The 16,232-nt window shown below is 48.0% G+C and overlaps 1 protein-coding gene across 19 annotated transcripts in view; it reads left to right on the top strand.

Annotated features, from left to right (window-relative positions):
- The window catches only part of KDM5C (lysine demethylase 5C), a 32,999-nt gene that overhangs the window by 15,206 nt on the left and 1,561 nt on the right, over nucleotides 1-16,232 (top strand). For 9 of the 19 annotated variants that reach the window (XM_040467067.1, XM_040467066.1, XM_040467064.1 and 6 more), the window contains 14 exons: nucleotides 5,228-5,347; nucleotides 5,455-5,649; nucleotides 9,681-9,862; nucleotides 9,951-10,075; nucleotides 10,203-10,350; nucleotides 10,961-11,066; nucleotides 11,753-12,111; nucleotides 12,720-12,858; nucleotides 13,322-13,501; nucleotides 13,648-13,785; nucleotides 13,973-14,572; nucleotides 14,843-14,912; nucleotides 14,994-15,250; nucleotides 15,353-16,226. In XM_040467067.1, the coding sequence (XP_040323001.1) occupies nucleotides 5,228-5,347; nucleotides 5,455-5,649; nucleotides 9,681-9,862; nucleotides 9,951-10,075; nucleotides 10,203-10,350; nucleotides 10,961-11,066; nucleotides 11,753-12,111; nucleotides 12,720-12,858; nucleotides 13,322-13,501; nucleotides 13,648-13,785; nucleotides 13,973-14,572; nucleotides 14,843-14,912; nucleotides 14,994-15,250; nucleotides 15,353-15,718 (2,985 nt within the window). In that variant the 3' untranslated portion in view covers nucleotides 15,719-16,226. Of the gene's footprint in view, nucleotides 1-5,227; nucleotides 5,348-5,454; nucleotides 5,650-9,680; nucleotides 9,863-9,950; nucleotides 10,076-10,202; nucleotides 10,351-10,960; nucleotides 11,067-11,752; nucleotides 12,112-12,719; nucleotides 12,859-13,321; nucleotides 13,502-13,647; nucleotides 13,786-13,972; nucleotides 14,573-14,842; nucleotides 14,922-14,993; nucleotides 15,251-15,352; nucleotides 16,227-16,232 lie in introns of those variants that run through there. The other 10 variants (XM_040467075.1, XM_040467061.1, XM_040467058.1 and 7 more) reach the window with 8 other exon arrangements.

Here is a 16,232-nt window from a genome sequence, read left to right as displayed (position 1 = left end):
CTGTACAGTAGAGCTTTGGACTAGGTCAGTGGTTCTCACCCATATTGTTTCTTGCCTTCACCTTGTTTTGATATACTGCATACCCTGTAGTATTTTTTTATTAGCTACTTTAGTGATACTTAACCAAGCCTTGAGGGATCTAGGGAATTAGTGGAAGTGTATCCTACAACAGTTCAGGCAGCCTTCTTCCACTTGAGGTGGCAGAGTGGTAGGGGGATGGCAGGTATCCTTTTCCGTCACTGCCTCACCCCATTTAAGAATTACTGGACTCGAGAGGTGGAGATGATCAAGGGCCCTTCCAGTTCAGCTCTTCGTAAGTAGACACTGGGTCTGACTTCCTCACAGTCCATTCTTCCTGACACATAGCACAGCATTAGTCCTTGCCTACAGTGCCAAGGAAAATTATGAGTAGAAGAGGATTCTCCTTAAAGATTTAGACAGCCAAGATACACACACACACACACACGTGTGTGTGTGTGTGTGTAACTATTTAATCCTTAACTCTTTTTAAGAAAAATTTATTACAGATTTTTAAACATGTGCTCTTTGCTTCCAGCTCCACAGCATTTGTCCTGCTCATGGCTCACCAGCTTCTCTGGCCAGCTGCTGCTTCACCCCACCCCCACCCTGCCCCTCCTATAGGTGGTTCCCAGCATCTCCAGACTCTTTGGACTTGGCAGTATCCCCTCAATCCAAGGCATCTGATTTTCATATTCTCATGCTGGCAGCCTGCAGTTTAGCCAGCTGAAGCTCCCCCAGGATCTATCTTTAGCCCACCCCCTCCCCCCTTCCCCTTTGGCAGAAGAAAACCATTTTTTTTTTATAGCTATATAGTGTAAGTTTTATTTTCGTTATAAAAGAAACCTGCCCCCTTTCCAGAAAATGGAAATATAGTGATCATCTCTATTTCCTCCACATTTTGTTATGTTTCCCATCTGTTATTTTTCTATGTAAATTTTGATATAACAATCAGTGTATGGGTTTTATAATCTCATTTTAAGTTTAATGATCTAGAATGGCACTGTCCAGTTTGGTAGCCACTAGCCACATGTGGCTGCTGAGCACTTGAAACATGGCTAGTCCAATCTGAAATGTGCTGAAAGTATAAAACATGTGTCGGATGTCAAGACTTAGTATGAAAATATCTTACTGATATTTTTGTATACCACTTACACACTGAAATGCTGATATTGTGGATCTATTAAATAGAATACTCTGAAGTTATTAATTTTACTTGTTTCTTTTTACTTTTTTAATGTGGTACTAGAGAATTTAAAAGTACATATGTGGCTGGCATTATATTTCTGTTGGACAGTGCTGGGCTAGAATGATTGTTGCTTTCTTACTATGAGCTGCTTATAACCATCTTTTTAAACAAATTTTTTTTATTGCAGTATAATTTACATACCTTAAAATTTACCCATTTTAAGTGTACACAGTTCAGTGAATTTACACAGTTGTGCCATCACCACAATCCAGTTTTAGAACATTTATCACCCCAAAAAGATCCTCATGCCCTTTTGCAGTCACTCTCCATTCCAACCCCTAGTCCCAGGCAACCACTAATCTGCCTTCTGTCACTAGAGATTTGCCTTTTCTAGACAGTTCTTCTAAATGGAATAATATGTGGTCTTTTGCATCCAGCTTCTTTCACTTAGCATAATGTTTTTGAGGTTCATCCATGTTGTAGCATGTGTCAGAACATCATTTCTATTTATGGTAGAATAATATTCCATTGTATGAATGTATCACATTTTGTTTATCCATTCACCACTTGATGGATATTTGGGTCATTTTTAACAGCTACAGAATGTGAGGAGAGCCTTTTTAAATAACTACATAGGACATGGTAAAGTAATATTGCCAAAGTGAGGGTGCAGGTTGAGATAAGAGTCAGGAGCATTAAGTTCTATTTCTGGCTCTGCTACTTGAAGCTTCTCTGGGACTCAGTTTTCACATCTATAGAATCAGGGCTGGGTTTAGCTCATTCAGCAAGTACTACTGCTAGAACTCCCTGTGTGTACAAGGCCTCTGGCCAGCACCTTGAAGACAAATAAACCAGTCCCTACCTTCAGGTATGTGCAGTTGAGTGGACAACAGAGGTGAGTAAACAAGTGGAATAAATGTTAGAGGTGCTTCAGAAGAACAACAGACTGTGTCATTAGGAAGAGGGGGTCAGGAAAGCATTTGTAGAAGGAATGATCCTTGAGGGAAGAGTAACAGTGGCTTCAATCATGTGGACATGGAGTTTCAAGTAAGGGGTTCTCAGCAGGGGCATTGCTGGTCAGATTTGCATTTTTTGGAAGATAATTCTAGTGCTTGGTAATGGGGGCCAGTACAATAATCCAGGCAAGAAATGCTGTTGCATCTTTGAAAAGAAAATGTATTAGAGGTGGGAGCTGATGCATGACCTGGATAAATGCAGAGATGTATTCATGAATGGGAAATTTCAGTGTCATGAGGATGTTAATTCTCCCCATTAATCTAGAATCCTAGCAGATTGTTTTGAAGGGTATAAACATTTAAGGCTCTTGATATATATCAGTAATAATATCTTAGTTTTAGTTACTGGTCCCACTACCAGCCTTGCACCTATTTCACTGTGTGTTCATCAGCATTGAATATTCATCTTAATATTCATCTCAAAAAACTTTGTGAGGCTTCTCCTAAAGATGGCAAACTAACACATGGCTGCTTCCATTCCTTGCTGAAACTCCACTAAAATGGCACAAAGGACTTTTTTTTTTTAAGGTAAAAAATTATTAAAATGGAGACAAGAGAGAGATCAAAATTCTTGAAACTAGAAAACAGATAAGAAAATTGAAACTTAAGCCAGTATTGAAACATCTCAGAACCAAGCAACCTGATATATAGTTCAGAATCCCCCCAGAGGTTCAGTAGTCAGTGGCACCAGACATTCTGGGAGGAAAGAAGAATGGGGTGAAAATAAGGATTCATTCATGTCTATAAGAAGCTGTGAGATCCCCTGCCATGCTGGGCAGCTGGAAATGTGACCCTCCCTCACTAAAGCAGAAGACTGGAGATTTACTTTTGAAGAGGTTAAAATAAAATATCTCTGGACAGAGGTCTAGGTACAGTTGAGGATGGAGAAAGTGAAAATAGTAGGATTCATCATTGTATGAGTGATGGATGCTGAGGTTCCCAGTCTTCCTTCACTTGGTTCTCAGAACTAGCAGCTAGATGTATTTCTTTCAGGCAAAAAAAAAAAAAAAAAAGAGTTTTCCCTGGAGAATCTTGAGTGACCTGAAAAGAAAGACCTACAGTTTCCCAAACTAAATGGCTCAGCCACATCACCCTACAGCGACAGTTGACAGACTTCACCTATATACTCAGAACTTCCATTCAGCTTTTCCATTTTTTACTCTTAAAAAAGTAGACAGCCACAGATTAACAGACAACTGAGGAAACTCTAGAAAACAGAACCAAACAACAACAAAAAAGCAACCTGTATAAACAGAGGTTAGGCAGGGAGAGAAGTAAACTTCAAAAAGAAAAGGGATGGGGTGCTGGGTGGCTCATTCGGTTGAGCATCCATCTTCAGCTCAGGTCATGATCTCGTGGTGAATGGATTCAAGCCCCACATCGGGCTCTGTGCTGACAGCTCAGAGCCTGGAGCCTGTTTCAGATTCTGTCTCCCTCTCTCCCTGACCCTCTCCTGCTTATGCGCTCACTTGCTCACTCTCTCTGAAAAATAAACATTTAAAGAACTTGAAAAGGGAAGGAAATCTCACTAAGATCTTCAGAGATAAGCATATATTGCAAACTGAAATAAGAAAGAACATCCTGATGAACAAAAAAGAGCTCTTGGAAATTAAAATTGTGATAGCAAAAGTGGAAGAAAAAGGTTTAGAGGATAAACAGTAAAGATGGGAAATGGTAACGAAAGTTGAGAAAAGGTAGAGAATTTGTTCAGAAGGTTCTATATTCAAATGAGTTCTGAAAAGAGCAGAGATGAAAACAAATCATTAATGAAATCATTCAAGAAAATTTTCCTGAACTAAAAGACCCAAGCTTTCAGAATTGAAGCGCCTACCCAGTACATGAATGAAAATAGATCTACACCAAGTATATCTGGTAAAATTTTTATATCAAACACTTGGACCAGAAAAAATCCTACAAGCTCTCTGAGAGAGAAAAGAGGTTTAATTCATAGCACTAGAAATCAGGATGGCTTCAGACTTTTCAAAAGCATCACTAGAATCTAGAAGACTAGAGCCATGCCTTCGAAATGGTTTTCAATTTAGAATTCTATATGGTCAAATTATGCAGTATGAGAGTAGAATAGAAACATTTTCAAAAAAAAAGTTGTTCCCACTGTTTCCTAGGCAGCTATTGGAGGATGTGCTCAAGTACAGCAAAAGAATACACCAAGAAAGAGGAAGACCTGGGATCTAGGAAACAGGAGATCATCATGGCAGAGTGACGATCCAGGGAGTATAGTGTAGCTGGTTCAGGTTGGAACAGATCATAAGGCTCTGCAACAGAAAGGTGAAAACTGATAGACGAGAAGAGGGTTGGACACTTGTCTAAAAGGTTGGGATTGAATTACTAATACATGCACGGAAAACTAAGCAAACTGAGAAATAATAGGTGGCTATTTTCAGTATAGTCGAGAGGCATGTTATTTAGGGTTGTTAAGGAGAATGCCAAAATAGAAGAGGTGAAAGTGATTGGCTTTCACCAATAGAAGAGGCGGGGTGGGGGTGCAGAGACAGAGAATCCCAAGCAGGCTCTGCACTGTCAGCACAGAGCTCGATGCGGGGCTCGAAGCCACGAACCACGAGATTGTGACCTGAACTGAAATCAAGAGTCAGATGCTTAACCAACTGAGCCATCCAGGCACCCCAGGGCCTGCTGATTTTAAAACAAATCTTGTAGAACACATGGCTCTGGGAACTGCATATATGACTGATAAAAATAATTATTAATGAAAAAGGCTTAGCCAGCTTAATGAAAAGTGAGATTTTAAATTTTTATAAAAATTACTAGGAAAGTTGAAATACTTTGGTACGTACATTTCCTACTTTTGACTCTGATCTTCCTGTTGGCTGCCAACATAAGTCACAACTTTGAGAGCAGAGGCCAGTGGTCGGTCCTTTTGGAATTGGATCTGGAACTCTGTTGTCACACTGTTTCCTCAAGCTCTCCTTTGTCTCCTTAAGAACCCTGCACTTAAATCAGGTTTCCTGGCCTTTTTCTTCCTCAGGTTGTCCGTACAAACCAGTGTGCAGGAGAATTTGTCATTACCTTCCCTCGTGCTTACCACAGTGGCTTCAACCAAGGCTACAACTTTGCGGAGGCTGTCAACTTTTGCACTGCTGACTGGGTGAGTGGAGTGTGGTGGGTTGGCAGGGAGAAGCAGGAGGGATGTGGGGAAGCTGAGGCACCATGGCCTTCAGACTTGGCCACACTCAACCGTGAATCTGTCCACAGTTGCCAGCTGGGCGCCAATGCATTGAGCACTACCGCCGGCTCCGAAGATACTGCGTCTTCTCCCATGAGGAGCTCATCTGTAAGATGGCTGCCTGCCCAGAGAAGCTGGACCTGAACCTGGCCGCAGCTGTGCATAAGGAGATGTTCATCATGGTGCAGGAGGAACGGCGTCTACGAAAGGCCCTGCTTGAAAAGGTAGGGTAGAGGGGAGAGTGCCCTGAATTAGGCACCCTAGCCCGGCAGAAGTGGGGGAAGAAAGAAGTAGATGTACCCTCTAGTCTTGGAGTGTAGTAAAAAGAACTAGATGCATCTGGATTAGAAATCCCTTTCCATTCTCTGCTCTGCCATTTATCAACAGCTGTGAGCAAGTTAATTTACTTTGCAGAGTGTCCTAATCCATCTCTGAAAAATGGGGATTATAACGTTTATCTTTTTGGATAGTTGAGTAGATTAAAGATTATGTTAAGTAACTGACCCGCAGCAGGTCCTGGTGTTACCGCTGTTTGTCATTATTTAAATAACCCGACAGGACAGCCTGGCATATGAAACCCCCACTGCTGATTAGCTGGGTGACCTGTTCAGGTTGCATAACCTCTCATAGTCTCACTTCCCTACTCTGGAAAATGGGACTAAATACCACATTTGCAAGGGAGTTGTAAAGCTTGAGTAAGGTCATTTATTTATGTCAAAGTATCTATTATTATGCTTGCAACGTAGCAGCTGCTGTTGTTGGTAATAGTAACACATGAAGGAAATGATTGAAATATGGAACATTTTTTAGCAAATGCCATTTTATTGCATTCAGATGGTTCAGTAGCCCAAACTAGGGTGACACTACCAAATACAAAGGCGGTCCTCCTTTAGTAGATTTCTCGTAAGCCTGTGGTCAGCTGTGTTTGTAGACCAGTGGGAGTGCTACTCTTGTAGCTCAGCTGCCTTCTTAAAGTTCCACTCTTGCCCAACTAGGGAATTGACTTAGAGTCCTACATAATATTACAAGGGAATGCTGGTCCTGAGGGATCCCTTGCTGCCCATTTAGGGTAATCCTTTCTTATTTTAAAGCTCATTTATAATTTGCCTATGAGCATGGGCTGTAAGGAGAATTGCAGCTGTGGTGATGTTGGAAGTCTCTGGTGTTAGTTGGTAAGCCCCTGGGCTTTTCCAGGCATCATTCTCTTTCTCTGTTCAGTGCAGTTATTAAATGATGACCCTGAGGTTGTACCAGACTACAAGAAGGAGCCACAGCAAGGTGGGAAGACAAGGTGTTCTCATCCTGACCCTGAGAATTCGTTATACTTGGTCCTTACTGTAGAGAAAGGTTCTCGACCCCCTAGTCTTAAAAATCTGTAAAAGACTGTGTGTGTGTATTTGAGCACTTTTATGGGGAGAGGGCTCGTACCTTGTATCCAATTCTCAGAGTAGCCTATGTTCCAAAAATACCTAGGAGCTTCGTCCTTAGAGCATTCTCTGGCTTTATAGTCAGAATAGACTGTCATCAGATTCTTACTTTGGGCAGGTTACAGACCCTCTGAGACATAGTTTCCTCCTCAGTAAAATGGGATAGGCCTGTGAGAATAGGTATCCTTAATCTGAAAATTAAAGTTAATAATAGTAAATATTTGTTGAGCACTTACTCTTTTTTTTTTTTTTTCTTTTCTATGGTTACCATGCTGTACATTTGATCCCCCAGACCTGCTCAACTTTTGACTGGAAGTGTGTGTCCTCGACCAATATCTCCCATTTCCCTTACTCCCCAGCACTTGGAAACCACTCTGTGTCTATGAATTTGGCTTTTTTAGATTCCACACATAAGTGATATCCTATAGTATTTGTTTTTTTCTTTGGCTCTCATACTTGACTTAGTATAATGTTCACCAGGCTCATCCATGTCTTACAAATGCCAGGATTTCCTTCTTTCTCATGGCTGGATAATATTACATTGTATGTATATATCACATTTTTCTGATCTGTTCAGCCACTGATGAACTCTTAGGTTGTTTCCATAGCTTGGCTGTTGTGAGTAATGCTGCAGTGATCATGGGAGTGCAGATATCTCTTTGAGATTCTTATTTCCTTTGGGTATATATCCAGGATTGAGATTGCTAGATCATAGGGTAGTTCTATTTTTAATTTTTTGAAGAACCTCCATACTATTTTCCAAGTAGCTGAGTCAGTTTACATTCCCACTAACAGTGTGCAAGGGTTCCCTTTTTTCCACATCCATGCCAACACTTATCTCTTTTGGTAATAGCCATTCTGACAGGTGTAAGGTGATATCACATTGTGGTTTTGATTTGTACTTCCCTGATGGTAGTCCTGTTGAGTGTATATTCATGTACCTCTTGCCCATTTGTATCTCTTTGGAAAAGTATCTGTTCAGGTTCTCTGCCCGTGTTTTTTTTTTCTTTTTTTTAAATTTTTTTTTTTTAATGTTTGTTTATTTTTGAGACAGAGAGAGACAGAGCATGAGCAGGGAAGGGGCAGAGAGAGAGAGAGACATAGAATGTGAAGCAGGCTCCAGGCTCTGAGCTGTCAGCACAGAGCCCGACACGGGGCTCAAACTCACGAACTGTGAGATCATGACCTGAGCCAAGTCAGACGCTTAACCGACGGAGCCACCCAGGCGCCCCACTGCCCATGTTTTTTTAAATCACTTTGTTTGTGGGGTTTTTTTTTTTTTTTTTTGCTATTGAGTTGGATGAGTTCCTTATATGTTTTGGATATTAATCCTTTATCAAACAGATGATTTACAAATACTTTCTCCCATTCCATAGGTTGCCTTTTCATTTTGTTGATGATTTCTTCTGCTGTGCAGATGCTGTTATAGTAGTCCCACTTACTTATTTTTGCTTTTGTTGCTTGTGCTTAGGTGTCCTATCCAAGAAGTTCTTGCCAGGACCAATGTCAAGGAACTTTATCACTATGTTCTCTTTTAGGAGTTTTACGGTTTTAGGGCATTACATTTAAGTCTTTAATCAATTTCAAGTTAATTTTCATGAGTGGTAGAAGGGTCCAAATTCATCTGTATGTGGTTACTCAGTTTTCCCACTGTCATTTATTGAAGAGACTGTCCTTTCTGTATTGAGTATTCTTGGCTCCCATATCAAATGTTAATTGACTTTATTTATTTTGGGGTTTATTTCAGGGCTTAATTCTGTTCCATTTGTCTGTGTGTCTATTTTTATGCAAGTACCATACTGTTTTAATTATTATAGCTTTGTAGTATAGTTCAAAGTCAGGAAGTATGATGCGTCCAGTTTTGTTCTTTCTCAAGATTGTTTTGGCTGTTAGGGATATTTTGTGGTTCCACTTCTAAGTGTTAAGATACTTTTCTAAGTCTTAGTCACTGCACCTTTGTTAATTTTCGTAACAGTACAGTGAGGATGGTGCCATTATCTCCAACTTAATAAGACGGCGAAACAGAAATCCAGAGAGGTTTAAGTAATTTACTCAACATCACACAACTAATAAGAGGCAGAGCGAGATTTGTAATGTACAATGGACTCATATCTTATGCAGAGGTTAGATGTTAGAGTCAATGTAGAACAAAAACTGTTAGTCCAAATTTCCCTTTAGAAATCCCTAAAATTGCCCATAAGGTACAGCATTGTGTTGTCTTTTGGTTACTTCAGCCTAGCTGGGTTTTCGTCCATTTTTGGAACAGATGGCTTTTTCTTCATCTGAGTGACAGATGAAGTCATTGGCATAGGTTTGGAAACCATGTTGTTGAAAAAGAAAATTGTATCTTTAGACACTGGACACAAGCACAGAGTCTTATTTTTGTGAGTTATATGTGTGCATGCGGCGTGTCCTGCCTGCTAAGCTGCCAGCATGGTGCCTGGAACACTGGGTGCCAAGGGACCGGAAGCCAGCATCGTTTCCCTTGCACATAGCCTTTCTCTCAGCCGCTCCCGCACGTTGCCACCTCTCTGGTGCCTTGATCCACCACCTCACCTCCTTTCACCCATAAAGGCCCTCTCTGCTGATCTGAATGCTACCCAATTTTTCTTCCTCTCAGCCCTCACTGATCTTGCCCTGGTTCATCTGATTCCTCCAGTTTTGAGAGTTTGAACTTCACAGAGGCAGTATGTTCTAGGAGTTTGCTCTCCACAGCTCTTAGCACAGATTGTGGAGTCTAGGTTGAGGCTTGGTTGTGGCAGCGATGGGGGCATTTCTGCAGCCCTGTTCTGGTTCTGTATGACGTGTGTGGGTTGAATTGCCCCCAGGGCATCACGGAAGCTGAGCGAGAGGCTTTCGAGCTACTCCCAGATGATGAGCGCCAATGCATCAAGTGCAAGACCACATGCTTCCTGTCAGCTCTGGCCTGCTACGACTGCCCGGACGGGCTTGTCTGCCTTTCCCACATCAATGACCTCTGCAAGTGCTCCAGTAGCCGGCAGTACCTGCGGTGAGCCAAGGACCTATTATGAAGGAAGTGGGCTGAGGAGGGGGATACAGAGCTGGGCCAGATGTGCTTCCCTGCTGTCTTCGTCCAGGTATCGATACACCTTGGATGAGCTCCCTGCTATGCTGCATAAACTGAAGGTTCGGGCCGAGTCCTTTGACACCTGGGCCAACAAAGTTCGAGTGGCCCTGGAGGTGGAGGATGGGCGGAAGCGCAGTGAGTGATGGGGGGACGGAGGGACTCCACAGGCAAGTTCTCTTCCCTTTTGTTCTGTACCTCCCCACCCCCTTCTCTGCCTTTACTCAATACTGCCTACTCCTTGCCGCTCTCATTCTCTCTCCAGGCCTTGAAGAGCTGAGGGCACTAGAGTCTGAGGCCCGTGAACGGAGGTTTCCTAACAGTGAGCTGCTGCAGCAACTGAAGAACTGCCTGAGTGAGGCAGAGGCCTGCGTGTCCCGGGCTCTGGGACTAGTCAGCGGCCAGGAAGCAGGGTATGACAGTGGGACGTGTGGGGTTCAGGTAGCCTGCTGAGGAGCCAGCACCTAGAAGGAGTGGGCTCTGAATGCCACTGGGCAGATGACAGCAGGAAGCTGACAAGCACTACAGCGCAAGGTGGCCTAAGAGGTGTTGGGAGGGCAGGGAGATCAGGCAACTAGGATGGAGAAGAGTGCCTCAGTGCTAAGAAAGCTAGAAATGGTCCTTTTTATCAGTACCTGGAGATGTCAGACAGGCTGAGGGATTTTGTGGCCAGAGAGGAGTTGTGGAAGGTTTAGGGACAAAGAAAGGACACAGAAGAATAAACCTGATCAGAGAATTCGCAGTAGAGGATGAGCTAAAAAGTTCAGCCTTTGTTACTATCATTTAGTTTCTCAGCTTCCCCCCCCCCAACATATCCTATATTCCCCCCTTCCAATTCTTTGCTCTCATCATATGAATGTGCTTATATCTTAAAACCCTCCTCCCTCTGATCTGGCTAGTTGGGGGCACTGAAGTGTGAGAGATCCAGGTGGGCGAGCATGAGAAAAGGCATTGGGTCTGAGTGCAGAGATGGAGGGAGGGGACTGGGTTTGGACCTGAAACCCCACATGTGAAACTCCATAGCCCCCACAGGGTGGCTGGTCTACAGATGACCCTGGCTGAGCTCCGGGCATTTCTGGACCAGATGAACAACCTGCCTTGTGCCATGCACCAGATTGGGGATGTCAAGGTGAGGAGGAGTGCACTCAGAGTGCTGATAAGGATTCAGGGGGATTGGGAGACCCGAGCAGCAGGCTACTCTTGGCTTCCTTCAAAAGCATCAAGTGTTTGGGCAAGATAGGATGCACTTATGAGAATAACAGGAGATAGGCAAAGGGGGTTTGAGGGCCAGGTGGCAAGGGGTAAGTACAGGATATGGAGTCAAGGGAATGTGTCCTGGTGGAAGTGGAAGAAGATAAAGGACCAAGGATGTTTGTAGGCCTAGAAAGCTGAGTCAAGTTCACGGAGGTAGAGGAGAGGTGGGATGAAGAAGGCAGTGACACCAGCATGAGCATAGGGGTTTGTGAGAAGGCCAAGTGTAGCAAGTGTGTTCTGGGCCAAGGGTCTCCTGGTGCTAAACATCAGAATCCTCTGGGGACTTTCGCAAAGCACAGACTCTTGACCAAACCCTATTAAGAATCTCTACGGGTGGGGCCCAGGCATCTGCATTTTAATAAATTCCTCAGAGCATTCTACCAGGTACTGAGTATTAGGAACTGTTGTCTTAGGGTGTGGGACAGGAAGAGAGTGCAGCCCCTGTTAGGTGCTTTTCCCAAATACTGGAGGGTAAGAAGGTAGGTGGGGCAAAGGTATTTGGCCGTGGCACCTCAAAGTGTGCCCAGCTGAGGAGTTTCTTCTTCATCTGTGTCCCGGTAGGGTATTCTGGAACAGGTGGAGGCCTACCAGGCTGAGGCCCGTGAGGCCCTGGCCTCACTGCCCTCCAGTCCAGGGCTACTGCAGTCCCTGTTGGAGAGGGGGCAGCTGCTAGGGGTGGAGGTGCCCGAGGCCCAGCAGCTCCAGCGGCAGGTGGAACAGGCACGATGGCTGGATGAGGTGAAGCGCACGCTGGCCCCCTCAGCCCGGAGGGGCACCCTGGCTGTCATGCGGGGACTTTTGGTCGCGGGTGCTAGCGTAGCCCCTAGCCCTGCTGTGGACAAAGCCCGGGCTGAGCTGCAGGAGCTGCTGACCATTGCTGAACGCTGGGAGGAGAAAGCCCACCTCTGCTTGGAGGCCAGGTAGGTCCAGCCTCCTCCCCTACCTGCTCTACCCTAACCGTCAAAGTTTAGTGGAGAAGCCAGAAATGATTCCCATGGGTGGCCTTGGGTACCAGACTCTGTCACTGGTGTATTGACTTTCTTCCCCTTTTTTCTTCCCTAGCTTATCTTTTAAAACTCCATATATACATAGAGGCAGAGATAGGCTAGTGGGGAAGCAGAGATGGACAGATACAGAGACGTATAGTGGCACCAGCTCCACGGGCTGACGTGGGCACACGTGTGAGCACAAGTACTAACAGGCAGGTGGACAGCTGTCCATAGAAAGAAGCCACACACAGGGCAGTCTGACGAACTGGAGTGCCAGGTTAATCTTTCCAGTTGTGTAGGAAGTGTGAACAGGATGACAGACTGGTTGGCCAGGCAGAGGCACGAAGGCTGTGGCAGAAGTTGGGTGGGTGCATGCGGTCTGGAGCAAACAGGGACCAGCAGCCCCCTGTAGGCAGAGTACTTGCAGGTAGGCCCACATGGCAGCTCCAGGGTCCCATGCCGATACATCTGGCGGTCAGGCCGGGCTGCTGGTCAAGCAGATTACCCTACACTGAGGCCTCTTTTTTCCCTACCTTCAGGCAGAAGCATCCACCAGCCACACTCGAGGCCATAATCCATGAGGCAGAAAACATCCCTGTTCACCTGCCCAACATCCAGGCTCTCAAGGAGGCTCTTGCTAAGGCCCGGGCCTGGATTGCTGATGTGGATGAGATCCAAGTGAGGACCCTGTTGCCCCCTGAACCTCCACCCCAGGCCTTCAGTCCAGCCAGGAGAGCTGGCATACACTGGGTTGCGCTGGGTTGGGTGGGCTAGAGAAGTGAGCGCGGTACATCTAGTGGAGGCAAAATGGGCTTGGTGTGGTGAGCAGCATGAAGAGGGATTGCAGGGCCAGCCTGAGGGCAAAGAGGTTGTAGAAAGGGTGAGAATGGTAGGGTCAGGGAGGGTGGGAGAGGCAGGCCACAAGAGGATGATTAGTCTGGCAGTCACTGGCACTGACTGGTATCAGGGGACAAGCCAGTGGATGTAGGAGCTACAGGAGTGCTTCCCGTGGGATGATCCCTGGTTTGTTCTACCCGAAGACTACCAGTTCAGTCCCTCCTCCCAGCTCAGGGCTGGGCAAAGTAGTACCATCAGTAGATGTTGGCAAGTTGACTGGAGCTTTCTCTTGTCCCTGTCCCAGAATGGTGACCACTACCCCTGCTTGGATGACTTAGAGGGCCTGGTGGCTGTGGGCCGGGACCTACCTGTGGGCTTGGAGGAGCTGAGACAGCTAGAGCTGCAGGTACTGACGGCACACTCCTGGAGGGAGAAGGCATCCAAGACTTTCCTCAAGAGGAATTCCTGCTACACGCTGCTGGAGGTAAGGCCTGGACCCTGACCCGCACCGTCTCCTGCCTCTGGCCCGGCTGTTGGGAGATGGCTCATGTGAGGATGTGGGGGTTTGGAAGTCCTGGCAGTGGGAGGTAGGAGAAGCCTAGTCATCCCTGCTCTGTCTGCCTGCCGTAGGTGCTCTGCCCGTGTGCAGACGCCGGCTCAGACAGCACCAAGCGCAGCCGGTGGATGGAGAAGGAGCTGGGGTTGTACAAATCTGACACGGAGCTGCTGGGACTGTCTGCACAGGACCTCAGGGACCCAGGCTCTGTGGTAAGGAGCTGGGGCCCTGTTTGGGAGAAGAGCCTGGTGGTGATAGGTGTCTGAATGGGGCGACCATGGCCAGACCGCTTGCTCCTGGGGCCTCACTTCTCCTGGTTTGGGAGTAGGGTGTTAATGGCGTCAGAGAAGGGAGGGGCTGGGCCGCTGACCTCCTCTCCCGCTGTCCTGGGCCTGCCAGATCGTGGCCTTCAAGGAGGGGGAACAGAAGGAGAAGGAGGGTATCCTGCAGCTGCGTCGCACCAACTCCGCCAAGCCCAGTCCACTGGCATCATCGACCACAACTTCCTCTGCAACCTCCGTCTGTGTGTGTGGGCAGGTGCCGGCCGGGGTGGGAGCTCTGCAGTGTGACCTGTGTCAGGACTGGTTCCATGGGCGATGTGTGTCGGTACCCCGCCTCCTCAGCTCCCCAAGGCCCAGTCCCACCTCGTCCCCGCTGCTGGCCTGGTGGGAGTGGGACACCAAATTCTTGTGTCCGCTGTGCATGCGCTCACGGCGCCCCCGCCTGGAGACCATCCTGGCACTGCTGGTAGCCCTGCAGAGACTGCCTGTGCGGCTGCCTGAGGGCGAGGCCCTGCAGTGTCTCACAGAGAGGGCCATCAGCTGGCAAGGCCGTGCCAGGCAGGCTTTGGCCTCTGAGGATGTGACTGCTCTGTTGGGACGGCTGGCCGAGCTTCGCCAGCGGCTGCAGGCTGAACCCAGGCCTGAGGAACCCCCTACCTACCCTTCAGCCCCTGCCTCTGACCCTCTCAGAGAAGGCAGTGGCAAGGATATGCCCAAGGTGAGCTGCCCAACCCAGCTCTTGCCCTCAAATTCCTGCCTCCTAGCCCCCGCCCCTATTTAGGCGCCAGCCCTGTCCCTGCTCTCTGACTTCTGGCCTCTTTTGGCCTGGCCTCCCTGCCCCATTTTACATTCTGTCCAGATCCCCAGACTGCTCCGTGTGCTGCAGCCTTTGCTCTCCTCCTCCAGGAGGTGGAACGTCCCAAGTCTGGGGTTGGTGGGAAATAAGGGCCTGGTTTCACCGACCACTACCCATCCTTGCTCTTTGCAGGTCCAGGGGTTGCTGGAGAACGGAGACAGTGTGACCAGTCCTGAGAAGGTAGCCCCCGGGGAGGGCTCAGGTAAGAGAGGTAGGTCTAGGTGTGGGTAGGTTGTTGGTTGGATATCCCCAGTGACCCCTGTGGTCCTCGGCTCTGTTTTAGTGGTGGGGATACAACCAGGAGCAGCCTCTAACCCAGCCTGTCCCCGCAACCCACCAGACCTGGAGCTGCTTTCCTCGCTGTTGCCACAGTTGACTGGCCCTGTGTTGGAGCTGCCTGAGGCAACTCGGGCCCCTCTAGAGGAGCTTATGTTAGAAGGGGACCTGCTTGAGGTGACCCTGGATGAAAACCACAGCATTTGGCAGCTATTGCAGGCTGGGCAGCCTCCAGACATGGAGCGGATCCGCACACTTCTAGAGGTAAGGAGAGGGATGGACAGGGCCAGGAGGTCAGGCCAAGGAGGCAGGGAGCCCAGGCCTGACCACTGGCCCACACCTCTTTCTGCCTGTCTGATCACACAGCTGGAAAAGGCAGAGCGCCATGGGAGCCGGGCACGGGGCCGGGCGTTGGAGAGGCGGCGACGGCGGAAGGTGGATCGGGGTGGGGAGGGCGATGACCCAGCCCGAGAGGAGCTAGAGCCAAAGAGGGTACGGAGCTCAGGGCCAGAGGCTGAGGAGGCCCAGGAGGAGGAGGAGCTGGAGGAGGAGACTGGGGGTGAGGGCCCCCCCCAACCCCTGCCCACCACTGGCAGCCCCAGCACCCAGGAGAACCAGAATGGCTTGGAGCCGGCACTAGGGGCCACTTCAGGCCCCTCGGCCCCTTTCTCTACTCTGACTCCTAGGCTGCATGTGCCCTGCCCACAGCAGCCACCTCAGCAACAGTTGTGACAGTGGCTGAGCCTAGCACAGACCCCTAACAAAGACCACCCCCCCCTCCGTTGGTCTCAAGGATCCTCCTTCTGGCCCACAAAGCCTGGTTCTTGGGAGGTGGGCAAGTAGGGGGGGTGGCCACTGTCCCCCCCCCCCCCCACTCCCCAGCCCACCCCTGAGTCCCTTGACTTTTATATTCTGACTCCAAGGTATTGTTCAGACCTCAGCTCCTGGGGGCTGGCCCCTGGAGTCCCCCTCCCTGGTAGCCTCTAACCAGCATTCCCAGACACCTGAGGCAGATAAACAGATGGGTGGGCAGGTGGGCAGGGGGGTGGCTGGGGCTGGGCCAGCACCATTCCAGAGACAAGGCCAGTGCGTACGCAAACTGGGGGAATCTCCTCTCCCTTCTCTTCCCAGTTCTGGCCCTGGCCAGGCCATGCTACACTAACCTCACCTCCCTCTCACTCTTTCTCCTCCCTCCCCTTTCCTACCTCTATTCCCCCGCCTTTACCTCCCCCTCCCGTCCCCCTTC

This window comes from Herpailurus yagouaroundi, unplaced genomic scaffold (genome assembly GCF_014898765.1).
Source record: "Herpailurus yagouaroundi ecotype Mexico unplaced genomic scaffold, PumYag 67189, whole genome shotgun sequence".
Classification (NCBI taxonomy): Eukaryota; Metazoa; Chordata; class Mammalia; order Carnivora; family Felidae; genus Herpailurus; species Herpailurus yagouaroundi.
The sequence above is the reverse complement of the archived record's forward strand: the minus strand, read 5'-3'. Positions and strand labels throughout refer to the sequence as shown.